General features: G+C 41.2%; 1 protein-coding gene across 20 annotated transcripts in view; it reads left to right on the forward strand.

The window, feature by feature from the left end:
- Positions 1-2,286: 2,286 nt before the first annotated feature.
- Positions 2,287-17,052, forward strand: part of ptprk (protein tyrosine phosphatase receptor type K) — a 98,405-nt gene continuing 83,639 nt past the window's right edge. For 11 of the 20 annotated variants that reach the window (XM_061754993.1, XM_061755000.1, XM_061755002.1 and 8 more), the window contains exons 1-2: positions 2,300-2,633; positions 8,865-8,888. In XM_061754993.1, coding sequence (XP_061610977.1) covers positions 2,552-2,633; positions 8,865-8,888 — 106 coding nt within the window. In that variant the 5' untranslated portion in view covers positions 2,300-2,551. Of the gene's footprint in view, positions 2,634-8,864; positions 8,889-17,052 lie in introns of all 20 variants that reach the window. The other 9 variants (XM_061755007.1, XM_061755008.1, XM_061755009.1 and 6 more) reach the window with 5 other exon arrangements.

The following is a 17,052-nucleotide window of genomic DNA, read 5'->3' on the forward strand; positions in this document are numbered from 1 at the left end:
GGAGACAGCAAACTGGCTAATTTGCCGTACAATTCCAGGCCAGAAATTCACACGTACCGATCGGACATTGGGAGAAGACCAAATCACCATTGCACACCGGCAATCTAGCTGCGGTAATAACCTTATTAGAGGTATTGCTCCTCTAGATCCAGACTAAGATTGCCTATGCTAATATTCTTGTGTGCAAGAGCAAGACAACAGCAAGAAGAGGGTCCTCGCACCTTCCATATCCAAGAGGGGCAACTGCAGAAGGGTAAAAACACCCAGACTATATTTACTGTTGTCTCCCTATATTTCCATGAGATATATTTGTAGCTAAAGTGTGCAAGAATTCATAACATTTCTATTTGTCATGATGTTTACCGGGAGGAGACCCCGGGGACGACCCAGGACACGCTGGAGAGACTACATCCTTCGGCTGGAACGCCTCTGGACCCCCCCGGAAGAGCTGGATGAAGTGGCTGGGGAGAGGGAAGTCTGGGCATCCTGCTAAAGCTACTGCCCCCGCGACCCGACCTCAGATAAGCGGTAGAAAATGGATGGATGGATGGATGGATGGATGATGCTTATTCAAGCTGGCTTTGACATGCTATCACCGCTATAGGTGTGTTATTTACATAGCAGGAAAAGTGGTGATAACAATTGAATTATTAGGAATGCACAGATAAGTACTTAAGAAGACTTGACAACAACGATTGCATCTTTCCGTCATTTGAAAAAATTAATATGATGGTCATACTTAAGAAGGAGTACCACAGTGGAACGATCACTTGAGAGCAATAATTTAAACTAGAAGTATTTGGTGGTGCTCCATCAGACAGAGAGGTGAAGTAGGACTAGTACTTGGCCTCCAGAGTACATTCCACACTAATGTAGACTATTGTGATAATCACTGGACTGCACGGCTATGGATTGTAACTTTTAAAAAGCCAATAAAAAAAAGTATGTTACAATGCTGTGTGTCAAAGTCAAGTGGTAAGGCTGCAAAAGCCAATTCTGAGCGTACCACCCCATTGACAATCCACTGTACTCTACCCCTAAAGGGACGATTATTTATTAAACTCATTTTCTGCCAGCCTTCCCAGTTAACATGGATATTTGAGTTCTAAAGCCGTCAACGGCAGGGAATGTGTTAAGTGTAAGATCAAATTTTAGTGTTCGTCCAGAAGACTTTATATTATAAATTTGCATCAATTGCTTTTTTCTCTCAACAGGTTCTCGGTTAAATTCTGCAGTTTAGCCAAAATGGTGTGCACCAACCAGCAGTGGCGCTGTTGAGTCAGTTGCAACTGTTGTTTTTTCGTATAAAGACTGACCTCAAATCAGCCAGGGGCGGTGGAAGAACTTTAGAAGTTGGCGGGCGGGGGAGCGCTGATTGAAATTTTCTTGCCTCAGTATGTTTGATTCCAGTGTGTCTTGAAAAAGGGTATTGTGGCCGAGCAAAGGGGCACATCACACCCCTCAGTTCTGCCGCCTCTTGACGTCAGCTATGACAAAACAAGAGTTCAGAACATTGCCGCTATATGTGAATATCAGATACAGATATCTGCGTCAGAATTGTAGATATCTCTAACTCCAATTTGAGATATCGACAATTTGATTCGGACTAGTCATAATCTTTAATTCGGCTCAGTTCAAGCTATCTACATGTCCCTTTTTGGATATCCAAAATCTAATTTTGACTTGTTGAACTCAAAATGTAGATATCTCAAACTGGAGTTCTGGATAGTCATAATTTAATTGTAGATATCTGTAATGCACAAGCGGCTATCCAGAATTGAATCGTGGATATCTGTAATGACGAACTCCTTACGCAATCAATGGTAAAAGTGACATCATCAAATTATGTTGCAGATATGTACAATTCAGTTACGACTAGGTGAAACTGACTTACAGATATCGCTTTCTCCTGTTTTGTCAAAGTTCGGTTAAAGGTATCTTGAAAGAACATTTCGACTATTCGAAACATAATTCAGAATGACGTTGATGTCTACAACGTTAATTCTGAATAGTCAAACTTTGAATGTTAAGAAGGCTTGCCATCTGCCCCTGTTTTCAACTCGAGTGTTTTTTTTTTTTTTTTTTAAATCATGCTTTCTGTTTTTTTAAGTGTCAAACTGAGGATTCGCCCTGCTGCTTTCAACTCAAGTTTCTACCGCTTTCTGGCTTTGAGATGCCCCTTGTTCTTTTAACTTGTTCTTTTTTCCCCCCTATTTTTTTTTTTGATCAACCGTTTCTGCCTTTGTGGCGTCACACGGTCGCGCGCGTGCCCGCGGCCGCTCTCTCTCTCTCATCTCCTCTCCGTCGCGCACGCGCATCCTCACTCAAAGTGCAGCGAGCGTCGTCGGGAAGCCGAAAGCGAGAAAAGGCAAAAAAAAAAAAAAAAAGGGAGAGAATGGAGCGCACGACTCGGGTACGGACGCTGGAGTAAACAGAAATAGTCCTAAGAAACAATTCTAGACACGGTCGGAGACGGAGAAAGTCGCGGAAGAAGCTAAAGTTAGTGTAGGGAAACAGTTTGAGACTCTTTCCCGGACGCCGATTTGAAAACATGGATGCACTTTTCTCTCTTTTGCTGGGACTCCTGCTCCTCTTCTCGGCGGTTGGGGACATCTCCGGCCAGATGCCAGCAGGTAAGAAAAAGAAAGGGAAAAAAAACTGTTCGTTTTGTTCATAAATGGAAACTCGCGTTTGATCATTTAAGCGAGTTCCTGCCAGGTGTGTGTTTTTTATTTTTTGTATTTTAGGCGGAGCAGGAAAAGTTGGCAACAACCTGCGGGCTTGTTGTATCGTCTCCGAAATGTTCTCAAATGTGCTGACATGCCATAACGTGTCAACTTTAAAGGGTTATTTCTCGTAAATTGTCGCTGTCGGTCTGGGGGGAGCAAAATGTTGTTTTTTCGCCGCTCGGAAAGCGAGGAATGTAAACGGACGGAACGGAGAAAAGTTCTCTTCTTTCTCATTCATGTTGTTGCTTATTACTTTTGATTCTATAGCTGTCAGTGTTATATGTCACGCATGTGTTGGTGCCGTCCTATAGTGCAAGTGTCGCGACCGTCGTGGGCATCATGATGATCGACGGGGGAAATTTCATGTACAGTATAAACGTGTCTTGTGTTATTTGCAACCCAGACAGAACTTCTTCCTGTCCCAAAAACTTTGCTGATCACCAATGAAAGCGCAAACACGTCATACTCCTTTTGAAATTGTAATTGTAGATCAAATGTCACTACTTTGTCGTTGGGGGTTCAATCTCCACTGTATGGAAGTAATGCTCACCGTTGTATTGGGTTGGGATGAAATATAATCTGTGGTCGTTGTAAAACAACATTGCTAAACAAGTCGACATTAGCCTAGTTTCACTTTTCAATGTGGTGATGACGAATGAAAATGTTTTGTTAATATTTACTGCATGCTGCAAGTCCACATAATAAACCATAACTTGTGAAAAAATCTACAGTTGGGTCTTCGCCCACAGACTTGTGTTTCAAGTACATTTTGTATGCTTGCTTTTGTGTGCAAAACTTCAGTAATGTTTTGCTGTATTGTTCAGTATAGATACCTTTTATTTCAAAACGATTACCACTCAATCGCTAATATATTGTGGGACTGTTGGTATTGTTTGCAAAATAAGGCAATACTGTGACGTGGAGGTAGGAATTGAAAAGTGTTTCACAATATACATTGCAATTCCTACCTCCAGTGTGTGTGCGTGTGTGCGCGCGTGCGTTTATTTGTAAGATCTGACCTCCAATCTCACCTCACTAAAGCTTTATTAAAGGTGACTTGTGCACACCATGCTTCATTTATGTGCTGGGGATTACTATAAACTGTATGAGGGGAAGGAAGAGTCTGCTGCAGCGTGCCCAGGCTCGTTGATCATTTGCATAAAAATTACACATTAATTACCACGTCTTCGGTGAGTTTTATTGCTCGGCCCCTCCCTCCTGTAGCCCACCCTTCCGTCCCCTAACTACTCCCCAGGTTCCCCTCCCTCTGGGCCATTTGGTCTGCAGGGTAACGAATGCGTGGAATTTCTTTGAGGCCTCCCCGGGAATGCGAGCGCAGTTCATTTGCAAGTAAATACGAGATGCTTTACATAGCCTAGTGGTGGGTCGCCGTTAATGTCGAAAACAGTTGATCGTTTCTAAACTGTAAAATACAGTGGAACCTCCAAAACCGAACACAATCGGTTCTGTGACGCTGGTTGACTTCCAAGTTGTAGTTTAAAAAAAAAACAAAAAACTTTCCCCTAGGAAATGATGAAAAGTGAATTGGTTCCAGGGTCAAACTGTCACAAAATCGGCCAAAGAAAAGACAATACTTGAGACCAGTGGTTCTCAAACCACCTCAAAAATACTTGGCTCTCCAAGTACCACCTATTGATAAACAATAAAATACAGTACAGTAGCGCAGTAAGGCCAAGTGTTCATAACAAATGCAGGAGAAGTTTTATTCCAGTAAGTTACATTTCATAATATTGTAAGCCATTGTAACATTATGCACAGTTGAGTTTGAACATTTATACTGTGCTTAAGTATAAGAAAATTGTACTGAAATAAGCATTAAATTAAAATGTATTACAAAAGTTAAATAAAAACTGAAAAGAAACAGTTCTCAAAGATGAAATGCCACTGATTGTTTGACACAACCGGAATGTGTTGCGCTTGATTAGGGGGAAAAAGTTTAAGCCAGTGGGAAATTATGCACATTTAAATAAGTGATTCATTCGCGTACCATGAGAGGGAGCCCGCGTACCACTTTTTGAGTACCCCTGATTTTGTTGGAGTTTTGAAGCATATTTTCTTCAGAACTGGTTGAATTCCAAATTCCACCACTTTGAGGGCATTTGACTTTGAAGGTTCCATTGAAATGACAAAACATTGCATCGAAGTGAAGGCCACTGCCATTTTGTCAGAACATATAATGGTTACATCCAAAAAGAAGACAGCTAAGTCAGTTCTTCTGTCTTACACATCTGAGAATATGTGATCATTCCATTGAAATGTGAGGCTATGATTGGTTGAAACGGTGAATGACAGCAGAGATGTGTGTCATGCGTTCTCTTTCAAACACACACAATTGCAGATCAGTTGAAAAGGAATTAAAACTGTCAAATTACTTTGGGATTGTTGATGACCTTTCTCTAAATCACTCTCATTTACCAGCACTATCTGCTCCTTTTCCAGTTTTATAATGTCCCAATGAAATTATGCCGTATTAAAGAATGGCGTTTAATGTGAACGGGGGGGGGGGACTCTCTGGCGTCTGCGCTTATCATCGCTGCTCTGCGGCAACCTCGTTTCGGCTTATCACCTCCACGCTCTGAGTAATAAATGTGGCCCGGCGTGTCTGCTGCGCTGCTTTTACAATGTCAATAAGTGACCTGCATGTCAACATGACAACTTCTCTAAATGCACTGACCCGCATTGACAGCGTCTTCAATCTTAATGAAGTGCAATAATTGTGTTCCATTAGCTTCCCTGGGCGAATCACATCAGAGCTGGTTTAATCATAATTGTAAATTATGTTTTTGCATTTTGAGTACAAGTAAGTACAAATTTGGTTTAATTATAATGACTTCATGGCACCATTTGGAAGATGAAATAGAAATGTGTTTTTTCCCAGAAAAAAAGACATGAGGAAGAGCGAAAGTGAGGAGGAGGAGGGAAAAAAACCCAAAACATGCAACCATTGGTTTTTGGCCGTGGGCATCTCGTCCACTCAAGAGACTGTGAAAACGGCAGGAGGGGTGCATCTGTGTGTTTTTCTGTCTGCTTTGTGTGTGCGCGCTGTCACTTAAAGAGAGGCAGTGTGGTGCTTTATAACCCTCCTGTAGTAAAGTGATACAAAGAGAAGCATGTGAAATGTTTGCTTCTCATTTAGATTCCCGTGAAAATCCTTCCTCATTCTACTGTGGCCAAATCAACGAAGGTTTTTATTTATTTTCTTTTTAAAAGTAATGCCTCAGTCTGCTGCTGTGCCGATCTTCCTTAATGTCGTCTCCTCCTCAAATCAAACGCCTCTCTGTTCAAAGCTTATCTCTTTCTATGGATTTCAATTTGGTTGCAGATTAAAAAAAAATCTTGAAAGTACTGGCTCATTTCTTCAGTGGTTTGGGGGATGAGGTCTGCAGGCACCCACACGCGCGTGTGGAAAATGTAATTAATCTGCTCAGAGAATTCATTAGCTAATCCCTCATTAGAGTTGTGTGCTTGAATGAATCGGAGGGTTTTGCATTGAAAGACGTATACTAACCGCAAATAGTTTGACCTTCCAGTCTCATGCACAGGATCTTATTCAGGTTTTCCAGAGTGAGTGTGATATACGACTTGTTCTTGTATGGCTGTTTACTCATGAACTGAATAGTCCTGTAGTAGGGTCCCTGAGCAAGGCATGCAACCCCCAGTTACCTTGGGGTGTGCGATTTGGTTACATGCCAATGCTGTTTGTAGGGGCTTGTCATTGACAAATACAGTGGGGTCCTTAGTCTGCGACGTTTCTGGCATACTACATTTTGAGGTAACGAGTGGCGAAGGATATGCTGAATAGCATGAAAGAATGCAGTAAGAACATGCCCTCACACGGCACAAGAAAGCAGGCACCCTCAGTAATTGGTACTTCCTGTTTTTTGTTTGATTGTTTATTATTTAGTAGACTTTACACCGATTTTATCGGGCTGATCGGTATTGGCCGATATTTTGGATTTTATGCTGATCGGCTTTAATGTCATAATTCGCCGATCATTGATCGGCTCCGCAAAAGACATTTACTCCGCGTCGCCATCGTGCACAGTATATTTGAATCCAAAAGCTAATTTATTTATAGCCTTGTCACGCGTCTTTTGACGTAGTATTGGAAATATCTGACGGGCAATAAAGTTATTAAAAAATAAATAAATACAAAAAAATAAAACATGTCGGCAGTGTGGAACAGACAACATGTCTGAGACAGACAACACGTAATGCCCGGATCAGACTACGACTAATTTGCTCTTTCACGATTGCACTATGTCAGACTACTGCAATAAAATCTTGTATTCCGAGACCACTGCCTCCCGTTTTTTACGATCATTGGGCTTTATCTTGTCAACTCAAACGCGACCAGATACACTCGTTACCGTGGCGACGACAACAAGAGTGGAGCGTGCCGACTTTGTATTATAAGGACAAAATGGGGAAAAACGTGTGTTAGTGGTCACCGGTGCTCAGGAGAGGACGTTGGTTTAAGGCTTGCTTGAGGTATGTTCACTTACTTTTAATACGATACGGCTCGCAAGCAGGCAACAAAACGTTATGTAGCCTAGCAAGCTAGTAGTACCACAAACGGTTGGACGTAAACATGCCGCCGTTCTGTCGAATCATGCTCTAAATTTTCGGTGCGGGTGAAGTAATTTAATTAATAATAAAGTAGTTAGCACCCATTATTTCTGTCATGTAATGTTGGTTTGACCTGACTGATTAGAATACACGATCTGACTAGAGCAGTGATTTCCAACCTTTATGGAGCCAAGGAACATATTTTACAATTGAAAAATTTCACAAAGCACCAACAAACAAAAATGTCACAAAAAGTGGATACATTAATAACTGTATGTACTTCCTGCCATCTAATAGAAGATATTTGTTCTGTCTGTCACTATGTCAGAAATAGATGAACAAAGATACATTCTTTATTGTAAATATTTTTTTGAGCAATTAAGTACACAAGTATATGCAGTAAATGAACAGGTCATTTAAATACACATACCTCCATCTTGTGATTGGATCGTTGATCAGTTATCGTTTTTTTCAACTCGCTGATGGGTGATCGGTCCCAAAAATCCTGATCATGTAAAGCCTAGTATTTAGGGCCTACATGTGGTTTTCATACAAATACTGAAATTATGACTTTACTACTGCATTAGCATAGGTTACTGATAGACTACAGAACGTTCATACTGATACATTTGTGTTAAGTTGCACATCTGTGACCTTTTGCACAGAGCTTTAATGCACAAATAAAAAATGTGAACAACTATGGTGATGATACCTTACTTATTTCCCACAGTCATCAGTCCGGGCATTAAGTGTTGCATGAAGGTTGCCAGGTATTCGTCAGGATGTCAACCGTGACGGTGCTGAAGGAAATGGAGGGAGAGAGTGTGTTTGCAACTGATCCCAAATCCAGGAAAGATCATATCCCTGATGAATGATGGTGTTGGTCTAATGTCATCCATCTCTATGGTGCCCTGTTGGGCTCAGGTCACAGCTGTCTGTACGCGAAAGCATGCAACTCTCTGCTCCACTACATACACACATTTCAAAATGGACTCACACACACTCTTCCACACATGGCTGCATAATGTAACACTCAGCTGATTAATTACATTGCGTTTTTTCACATAACACACACAGCTAGTAGGCCTTATTCTCACAAGCACTTAGTTGGAAAGTAAAGTGCGCTTACTGTCGAAACATAGTGGAAATAAAGTTGTAATGGCAATGTGGCTGGTGTGCAACAGGTGATGACAGACTTGGAAATAAATATTTTCAGGGTTAACGGCAGCAGAGGTTAAAGCTTGGGGGCAGCCATGTGTTGGTTTAATTTGGTTTACGGGAACATGTGCAAGGCTCTCATCACTTCCGATGAACATTCACAGCCAAGTATGTGTCCCGGTGTCAAATAATTTGTATTTATTTAGTTTATTTATTTATTTATTTTTTAAAAGTTTTGTCTTATACCGAGCCAGTATAAAATGCACTGTGTTGTGGTTAATGTTTCTCTTCTTAATATACTGAATGAATATGTCATGTGTACAGTATGTATCTAATCTAAATGTATCTAATGTCTTATTTTGTTCTCTGTTGCTTTCTTTGACCCAGCTCACATGGGGCGCTCTGAAAAGGGTGAGTTTCAATCAGCCAGTTAAGTGCTAAGCTCCATGTCACCATCATTAGTTAGCCTCTCATCTCCACCTTTTATGCCGGGATTCTTTTTACACATTGTTTCGTTGGTGTTGGTCCTTTGTCACCCCATCTTCAAGATGTGATGTCAATACTAACCATCACATTCAACTTAGTAGGTATATCGTTCAATTTCAGTGTTGGAAACAAGCTCGCCTCACATCCTCGTGTTCTGGAACATTACTAACACGCTATGGTAGAAGCATGTAGTTTGGATGTAGAAATGGTTCACACAGAACGGTGACTATTTTATTACCTCCACCAAGGAGTTAAAAAAAAAATATATTTATTTATTTTTTGTCCATTAGCAGAATGCTGCAAAAATGTCTAATAAATTCTCCAACAGGACACAGGAGAACAAATTAAATGTAGCTGTTGGTCCATTTGAACAAGGTCTGTATTTCTTAACAAATTATCCTTGAAGTGTCATGTTTAGTATTTGTCTTTTTAACGGGTTATAATTCGTTGGGCCTTGGTAAAGGGTTACACTCTGCTGAATAACCATTTAACCATGCTTCCTAAAAATATTTTTGACCAAAACCTTTTGCAGGTGCTTTGTTGGTCTTATCTGGCCGGCTGTTGGTAAATCTATTTGCCATTTGTGTATGCTGGCGTTCCTTCACCTGTCACTCCGTGAGTAGTTAGGCAGCTGGTGGCATTTTTAAAGTGTCCAGGTGCTGTTTGTTTTAGCTAAGGCTGTTCCCTATTAAATGAGTACAGTACTCCTCCTCCTGGGCATATCCATTGACCAACATCAATACAGCGCTATTACTTCTCGTGAGCTAATTCGACTTGCCGTCTTTTGGGCACTGTGTGACGCAACAGCGCCGCCACATTGTTGGCCCAAAGGAGCTCGGGATAGCCCACCTCCTTCCACTCTGTCTCACACACATCTTCTATCTTTCCCCCCGCTCCGTCTTCCCCTTTCACACTCCAAACACTCCCACCAGCTGCTTGTTGGGAGTTGGTTTTCATGGTGAAAGTGACAGCTTAGTAACATAAACCACAGACGCCTTGCATAGCCGAGGCAGACGGGGTGGTGTTGGTCTAGCTGTACTTTCCCACAAGGCTTTGCGCTTATACTTTAAAAGAACATTAACAGTTTGATTTGCGTTCAGTGACTTTGTGGTAAAATCGTAAAACTGAAAAAGTTGCTGTTTGTTTTCAGTTGTGCGTATAGTTGTGTGTTAGAGGATTGTGTAGTTCTCAGCTGTAAAACACATTATTTAATACAAAAATAACAGAGACCTAGTAGAAGTGCAGCGGTGCAGAAATACTGTCAGTTCACATTAAGCAGGACAGGCTCTTTGGCAGATTTTACATGTGTTGCAACTAATCTCAGTAGATATCAACTCAACTCTGTCCCTGAGACAATGGATTTGTGACCACTTTAACCGCTCCCTTAGCTCTTACGTCTTTCACGTCGTGAAGGTCAACTGACTGTACTGTATAACTAGATGCTGTTTGTCAAATATTTTTCTGAAAGTGGACTTGATTTATTTGAGTTATGATGATTTATCAGTGGTTCTATCAGTATAGTTTGCTTTTGTGGTTTGGTTTCTTTGGCAAGTTTTCGTTTTGTTCCTCCTAAGCATAATTCTGTTCCTGAAAGCATTTGATATTTAATAATCCAAGGGAAATTGCCATTCTTTCACTTCTAATTGTAGCTAATACAAAATAATACTTTAAAAAGTGTTCAAATAACCCTGAGGGAATAGCTCTGAAGTTATTGTTGTGACAGGTAACCAACTCTAAAAATGTCCTGAATGTTTGGCAAATGTTTGATGATACTGAGGCCATACCAAACTACTTAAACCAAAAGGTTTTGGAAAATCAGTTGACGCGCTTGGTTTGAGTGCAACCAACTCAAGATTTTCAGTTTGCAGTGACTGGGACACCAACTATTATTATAAAAAGGTACATTGCTTGAAGAGTGTCTATAAATAGCATGTCAATAGGAATTCAGTATTCCACAGTGTGTTGTTTAAGGGCAAGCGCTTTTATAATGTTTATTTTTACCGAGCTCAAAAGGGATGAATTAGACAAGCCAAGATAAGAAACTGACTTTAAAGTGGCAAGTAACATCAGTATTTGTTCAAGAGGAAGATAAATCATCCATGAAAAGTCAATTTATTTTACTTTCGGAGACTGCTTTGTGGACGCAGAGTAAATGTGACAGCCATCTATGTTAAAAATGTGACCGTGGGACTGAGCCTCTTTATAACTGCCTTCAGGTGGCCGCCAAAGGGCTCTTTTGTGCATCCCTGTCTGTGGCTATGGACACTGTCTGAAGTGGTTTCCATTAGTCCAGTTAGGAGGACATCTGTCATCAAAGCAGCATCACCCACACACATCCACACCAAAGCAGCTATGCAGTACACCATAGCTGGTCTCATTCCTGATCCCAGTCATGAGAAAATCCCAGGGGATGTTTTTCTTCAGACCCTCTCAGCCACCCCCATTTCTACTGTCCTTACATTCATGTCCAGTAAGTCTCCTCTTTAAGCTGATTTGCTTTTAAGATAGCTGGAAAGCTTTCGAGATATTTAAACCCTCCTCTCGCTGTGAATCAAGGGTTTACAGACGGATGACTGCTCCATTAAGATTATCTCCAACTCTATATCGTCATATTGGGGCTCTGTCAGGAGGGGCAAATAGTTCAATTGTCAAGCAGATATTCCAGAGTGAAAAATGAGTGACAAGTTGACTTAAAAAACATCTGTCTGTCTGTGTTTTAGAAGATTTTAGAAGTGTTAGTTTTAAATTTAAAATACCTCTGAAAAGAGAAATGACCAACAACAACCAACGAATAATTCGCACGACAATTTGACTGCTGCTGTTTTGAGTCCCTTTATAGCATGTTCTTCAAGCTGTTGAATGGGTCATAAATCGAGAGCAAGTCAACGTTTGAGCCGTCTGAAAACTAGGAATCCTCGGTTGAGAGCTTCCAATTACTCCGTACAGCCTATTGTACACTACACAGCTAAGAGCCCAAGATGAGACTTGAAATCGGTTCAAAAGTAGGGTGGCCAGCACATAAAAGCTTAATCCGAACATATGACCAGTTAAAATTTTTTGGGGTTGATCATCAGCCATCCAAAATGCTCTGTGTTTCTGAACCTCTATCAATCAGACAAACATCACAGCCTGACTCGAATATCGTCCATAGTCATTAAACCACCTTTCTGCCTTTAAGGGACACCTTTGCTTTATTTCCAAATGTATTCATGTTGCATTCTTTGTCACCCGCCTGTATATTTTCCTTAAATGATTTTACACATTCATCTGTTCGGCTGCCATCTGTCTTCCTGCCTTTTCAAACGCTGTCCCTGCCAGTCGGCGTGTGTCCAGATTGTCAGGGGATGGCGGGTTGACTGCAGACGCATGGTCTGACTGACGGTGATCCTGTGAACGAACCTGCAGTCCATCACTCGTAACAGGCTGGCACTATGCAACATCTGCCAGTCAGTGGTCTCGATTGACCGCCTTTGCCTCGGCTTTGCAAAGGGCCACAAACGAGTGACCATCCCCATAGCTACTTCCATACAGTCCAACCCTCTATTTTACACAAGGAACCCTAACTACAGTAAACACAAGAACAAGTTCTGCTTGTCCAATAACAAACCTGTGAAGTTATTTGAATTTTAATACTACAGTGAGTTCTTGCCACAAACCTAGATAAGGTTAAATTCTTAACGGTCGGCAATGGCACAAACACAACATTGAAGTTTTATATTGGACACAGCCTTGAGGCTTTTCATGCAAGTCTTCTTTTCTGTTGCTATGCACAACAGTTACACCCTAATAGGAAGAATTCACACCACTGTGATATTTGAACTAAGCTGACTCCACTTTGTCTGCTGGACTTTCCTCACCTCTCATATCCACATTCAACTCTCAGAAGTCAAAATCAGTCATTCCCCTCCTCTTGGAATTTATTGCACACTAACATAAACAACACAACCGACCCTCCCCCACTTCTTGTGTATTCTTTACTGAATTACTTTGCCCCCCCCCCTTTCATCCTCACCTCCTTTGCCTCTCCTCTTTCTCCTCCAGTTTCTGTTTTTCCCCTGCCACCAAGAGCCAGGGTGGGATTCTGTGTGGCTAAATCCAGATCGAATGGTGTTGTATTGCAGGGATAAAGTCTGAAGATTATTTATTATAGGTGGAAATGGTAAATGGTAAAGTAGGTCATATTAACAGGGGAGCGACATGGAGATTCAGAAATCCTCCTGGAAATAAATAAGGCAAGCATATCAGAACTTTTGGAAACATGAGTAACTAAATATATCCCTATGCTTTGTTTCTGAAAACCCAAATATTAATTTGCCCCCATATAAGGCAGGAAAGAACTGGTTTGTTGGTTTGTTACATGAAAAATAGCTGCTGTGTGATTTTCAAACTGAACTGAAAACCTGTAGAACAGTTTCTTCCCACCTTTTCATTTTCGCCTCACTCAAATCTTGCCAAGGTCTCTCAGTATTGCCTTTCTTTATCACTTTGTTGCCGTCTCTCAACCTTCTTCTGGAATGCTTCACTCTCGTTCTCCTTGCTTCGTTTCTACTCGCACACACACGCTTTGTCTGTCTTATTGTATTAAGTGACTCGGTTAGCAGTCACGATGTCTTTATTGGGCCAAAGGTAAATAAATTGTCTATGTAGAAGTGTGTGTGTGTGCGTGTGTGTGTGTGTGTATGTGCGTGCATGCGATGGGAGCTGTCTTGTTGGAGTAACAGCAGATACAGCGATGCCTCCCCATGACATTTGATGTCTCTTACATTTAGGTTTACAAACATGGACACCCACCTGCACGGACGCACACACAGTTCACACACTTGAAAACCTTAACTCAGAATTACTTGTCTTACAGACCTCTCGTAGAAGTACGATTAGCGCCACTGTTAGACTGTAAGTCAACTCCACCTTTGAAACAGTACTATTAGCAGTCAGTAAGTTGTTTTTTTAATCAAGCAAATTGTCCAGTGGTATGAATGGACTCGCTCAAGACAAAACACTTCAGTAGCAACCTGGAGAAAGTGCCTTTGCCCAGTGAGACGCTTGCTTTTCCATCAGGCATGGTTATAGAGCTACTGTTTATTCGCTAAAGGTCAAAAAGGTATAAGCTTGGGAGGGCCTCGGGTTTACTGTGATTTTTTGATCTTATCTACAGAGCTTTTTTAAAATTCTTCTCCAGGTGAACTATTCCCCAGTATGTAAAAAATGTCTCCTGTTATGCAGATGGATCCTGGCTCTGATTTGAAAGTGATTTAAAATCACATTAAAAAAAAAAAATATATATATATATCTTTTACAGTGTTGTGATCCTATGCATTGTCTTGGTCCACACATGCTGTACAAATTTTGTCCTCAAACCACACACAAAAAAAAAGCTATCCAGTACACGACAAAGCAACAAGTGCTGCTAAAACCTTATACAGTAGTTGCCTATAATCAGAAGTCTGAGGAAAGTAATTTCTGGTTAAGGTACGATAGCAACAATGGTGAATCGAGGGGCATTGTTCACATGGGCTGAATCATTTGGATCACAATAGAATGAAAAGTTACCATGAAACACAACCAGTGCAAAATATAATCCAAAACAAACCTTAATAAGGAAAGCTTTTGTTACTTTGCCCACTAATGTGAACGTATCAAGCTTGCATAGAACGCGGCATGAGCTCTCTCTGTTTGCGCCCTATTTCTTTTACACACAAATGTGCACATTCATGAACACGCACACACACTTATTCCAGAGGCACACATGGATTGTGAAACAGTGGGAGCCACATGTGGTTTAGGTTAGCCACACTTTTACCCTTGTACTGGCCCCAAACTTAACCACTTGTTCTTTTTTCACTTGTTCTTTTGTTCATGGTCAAGTACAACTTGCCTTCACCATACGCTTCTCTGTGTGTGTGCTTGTCTGTGCACAGTATTTTGTGTGGACTACCAAGGCCATGGGCTTGTGTATGCTTGTCACCATCTGAGATTGTAAACAGTCCAACAGCAGCATTAAGGATTCAACAGTTGGCAATCACTGTGTGTGAATTTTAACACCATGATTTCATGAGTACTGCTTATCGTGTGGAGCATAAAAAAAATGCTGTTGATCAATGAGGATTTAGTGTATGTTTTAATTGGGGTCATAATATGAGCTGTTATTATGTAGTGTAAATTTTACGGCTAAATAATTTGAGGGTCAGCGTTACACTGCTGAAAAGCTGAAGTGCGTGCTCAAGGTTTTGTCCTTCTGTTCATTTTCGATGCAGGTAGATTGCAGGGCTTTTCCCCAAGTGCTTCCAGGAGTAAAAAAACAAAACAAAAAAGGTTGTAACTATCATATTATAGTAACGACTTTATAAGTCCAGTATACATAACACTGATCTTAGAGTTGGCCTTAGTTGTTTCATAGTATCTGACAGTTTTTAGCTTTTGCCACACTGAGTTGCACAATGATGACTCAGCGCTTCCGAGGGTATGAATCAGACATGTTGTAGAACAGATAAACAATTCTTTATTTTTTATTTTTTTAAATGGCATCCTAAATTTGAGTTAATCACTTGGAGCAAACCTGTCTGATTTTATGAGATGTGTAGAAGAGGCTACATGGCTCCTGTGAAACTGGCGGGACAGAACAGCTAATATAGTGAGTGCACTCTAAAAGAACTTCACAAACATGTTATGAACTGCAAACTGTTCAGGGTGAGTCCTTAATACTGTGGCACATTTACAATGGCATGGATGATGAGCATGTGTACTCTGCTGGCTGTGAAACAAGTGACACATATTTGCACTTCCAGTCCGATGAAATATAAGGTAAAATAAGACTATAATTCAGAAGAGCGGTGGGCAGAGAAGCGTGTGTGGGAGAGGAAGCAATAGATGCTTCAAGTGTGATAAGGAACTATGCAAGAACAGACAAAGCGACACAAACGTGCAGCTGCACTCTTTCATTCCTGTGCTGCTTCATATCTGCTGATAACTATGTAGCAGTGATACAGAGGGAGGGAAAGTTTGCATGATTGATACGGCTCAGTCAGTTACCCCCCCCCCCCCCCCCCCCCCCCCGTCCTACTTCTTGACTAAATTCTTATTCACACTTGTGGGAAAACAGACCAGGCTCTAGTTGGGGTATGCACAAAGACTCCAATCTCAAATCATTAGCCTACTTTCATGCATAGTCCAGAGAAATGGACTTTGACCCTCAATCTAGTAGGTGTGTTTGCTTACTCTGGTTACTAGCTGGAAACCACCACCAAGAGTTCACAGGTTTCTATTGTGAGGTCACTTTGTTTGTGTTTCAAGGGTCTGTTTCTCTTTCACATTCTTGTGCTTTTGGCAGGCCCAATGAGATGAAGTGGAGGGTAAAATGACTCCTTAAGCTCTGTTAACCCCATTACTAACTTCATGTGTAATGGTTTTGTTAGTCAGTATCCCTTGGACTGGCAGGAAATTAGTCACAGTTTGTTCATAAGAATTTTCTTTGACAATTTGAAGTCTATTTTGGGCAAGGCTCTTTTTTGTTCACTGGGTTCCAGAGAAAGCTAGGTATAAAAAGGCATGATCTGTTTTATGTTGCCTGTAAAAAGCGGCAATTTTTCAGTAGCCCCGTTCTGTCTACCAAGCACTGACACAGAATGGGGGAACAAAATGGGCTTACAACTTTTTTGCCTTCTGAGGTTATATCCGAGCCATAACACAGCTGCGTCAATAGCCTGCCCTTTGCCGGGTTCCGTGTAACAGGAAAAGACAGACAAATGTAATGTCTTTGGGTATGATGCAGCAATTTTACGGACTCAGTGCAAATCTTTTTGTCCGCCTCCTGTATCACTCCTTTTTTCCCTTTGTTCTGTCGCTCATTACACCGATCACTCAGCTTTGTCTCGCTTGATTATCAAGCGCACACAGTTTCGGTAAACATGAACATCGCTGACCAATGTGGCGTGGAAGGATGCCGATGCTCATTAGTTGTAGAGGAGAGCAGCCAAATACATTATAATGTTGTGTAATGTTTAGTCAGCTGAACAGCATGCATTTGTTGCTTTGTAGACTTCGGAGCGCGTCGTAGAGATGGACAATAGCAGTCTATATTTTTTAAAAGCAC

This window comes from Phyllopteryx taeniolatus, chromosome 18, assembly GCF_024500385.1.
Source record: "Phyllopteryx taeniolatus isolate TA_2022b chromosome 18, UOR_Ptae_1.2, whole genome shotgun sequence".
NCBI lineage: Eukaryota > Metazoa > Chordata > Actinopteri > Syngnathiformes > Syngnathidae > Phyllopteryx > Phyllopteryx taeniolatus.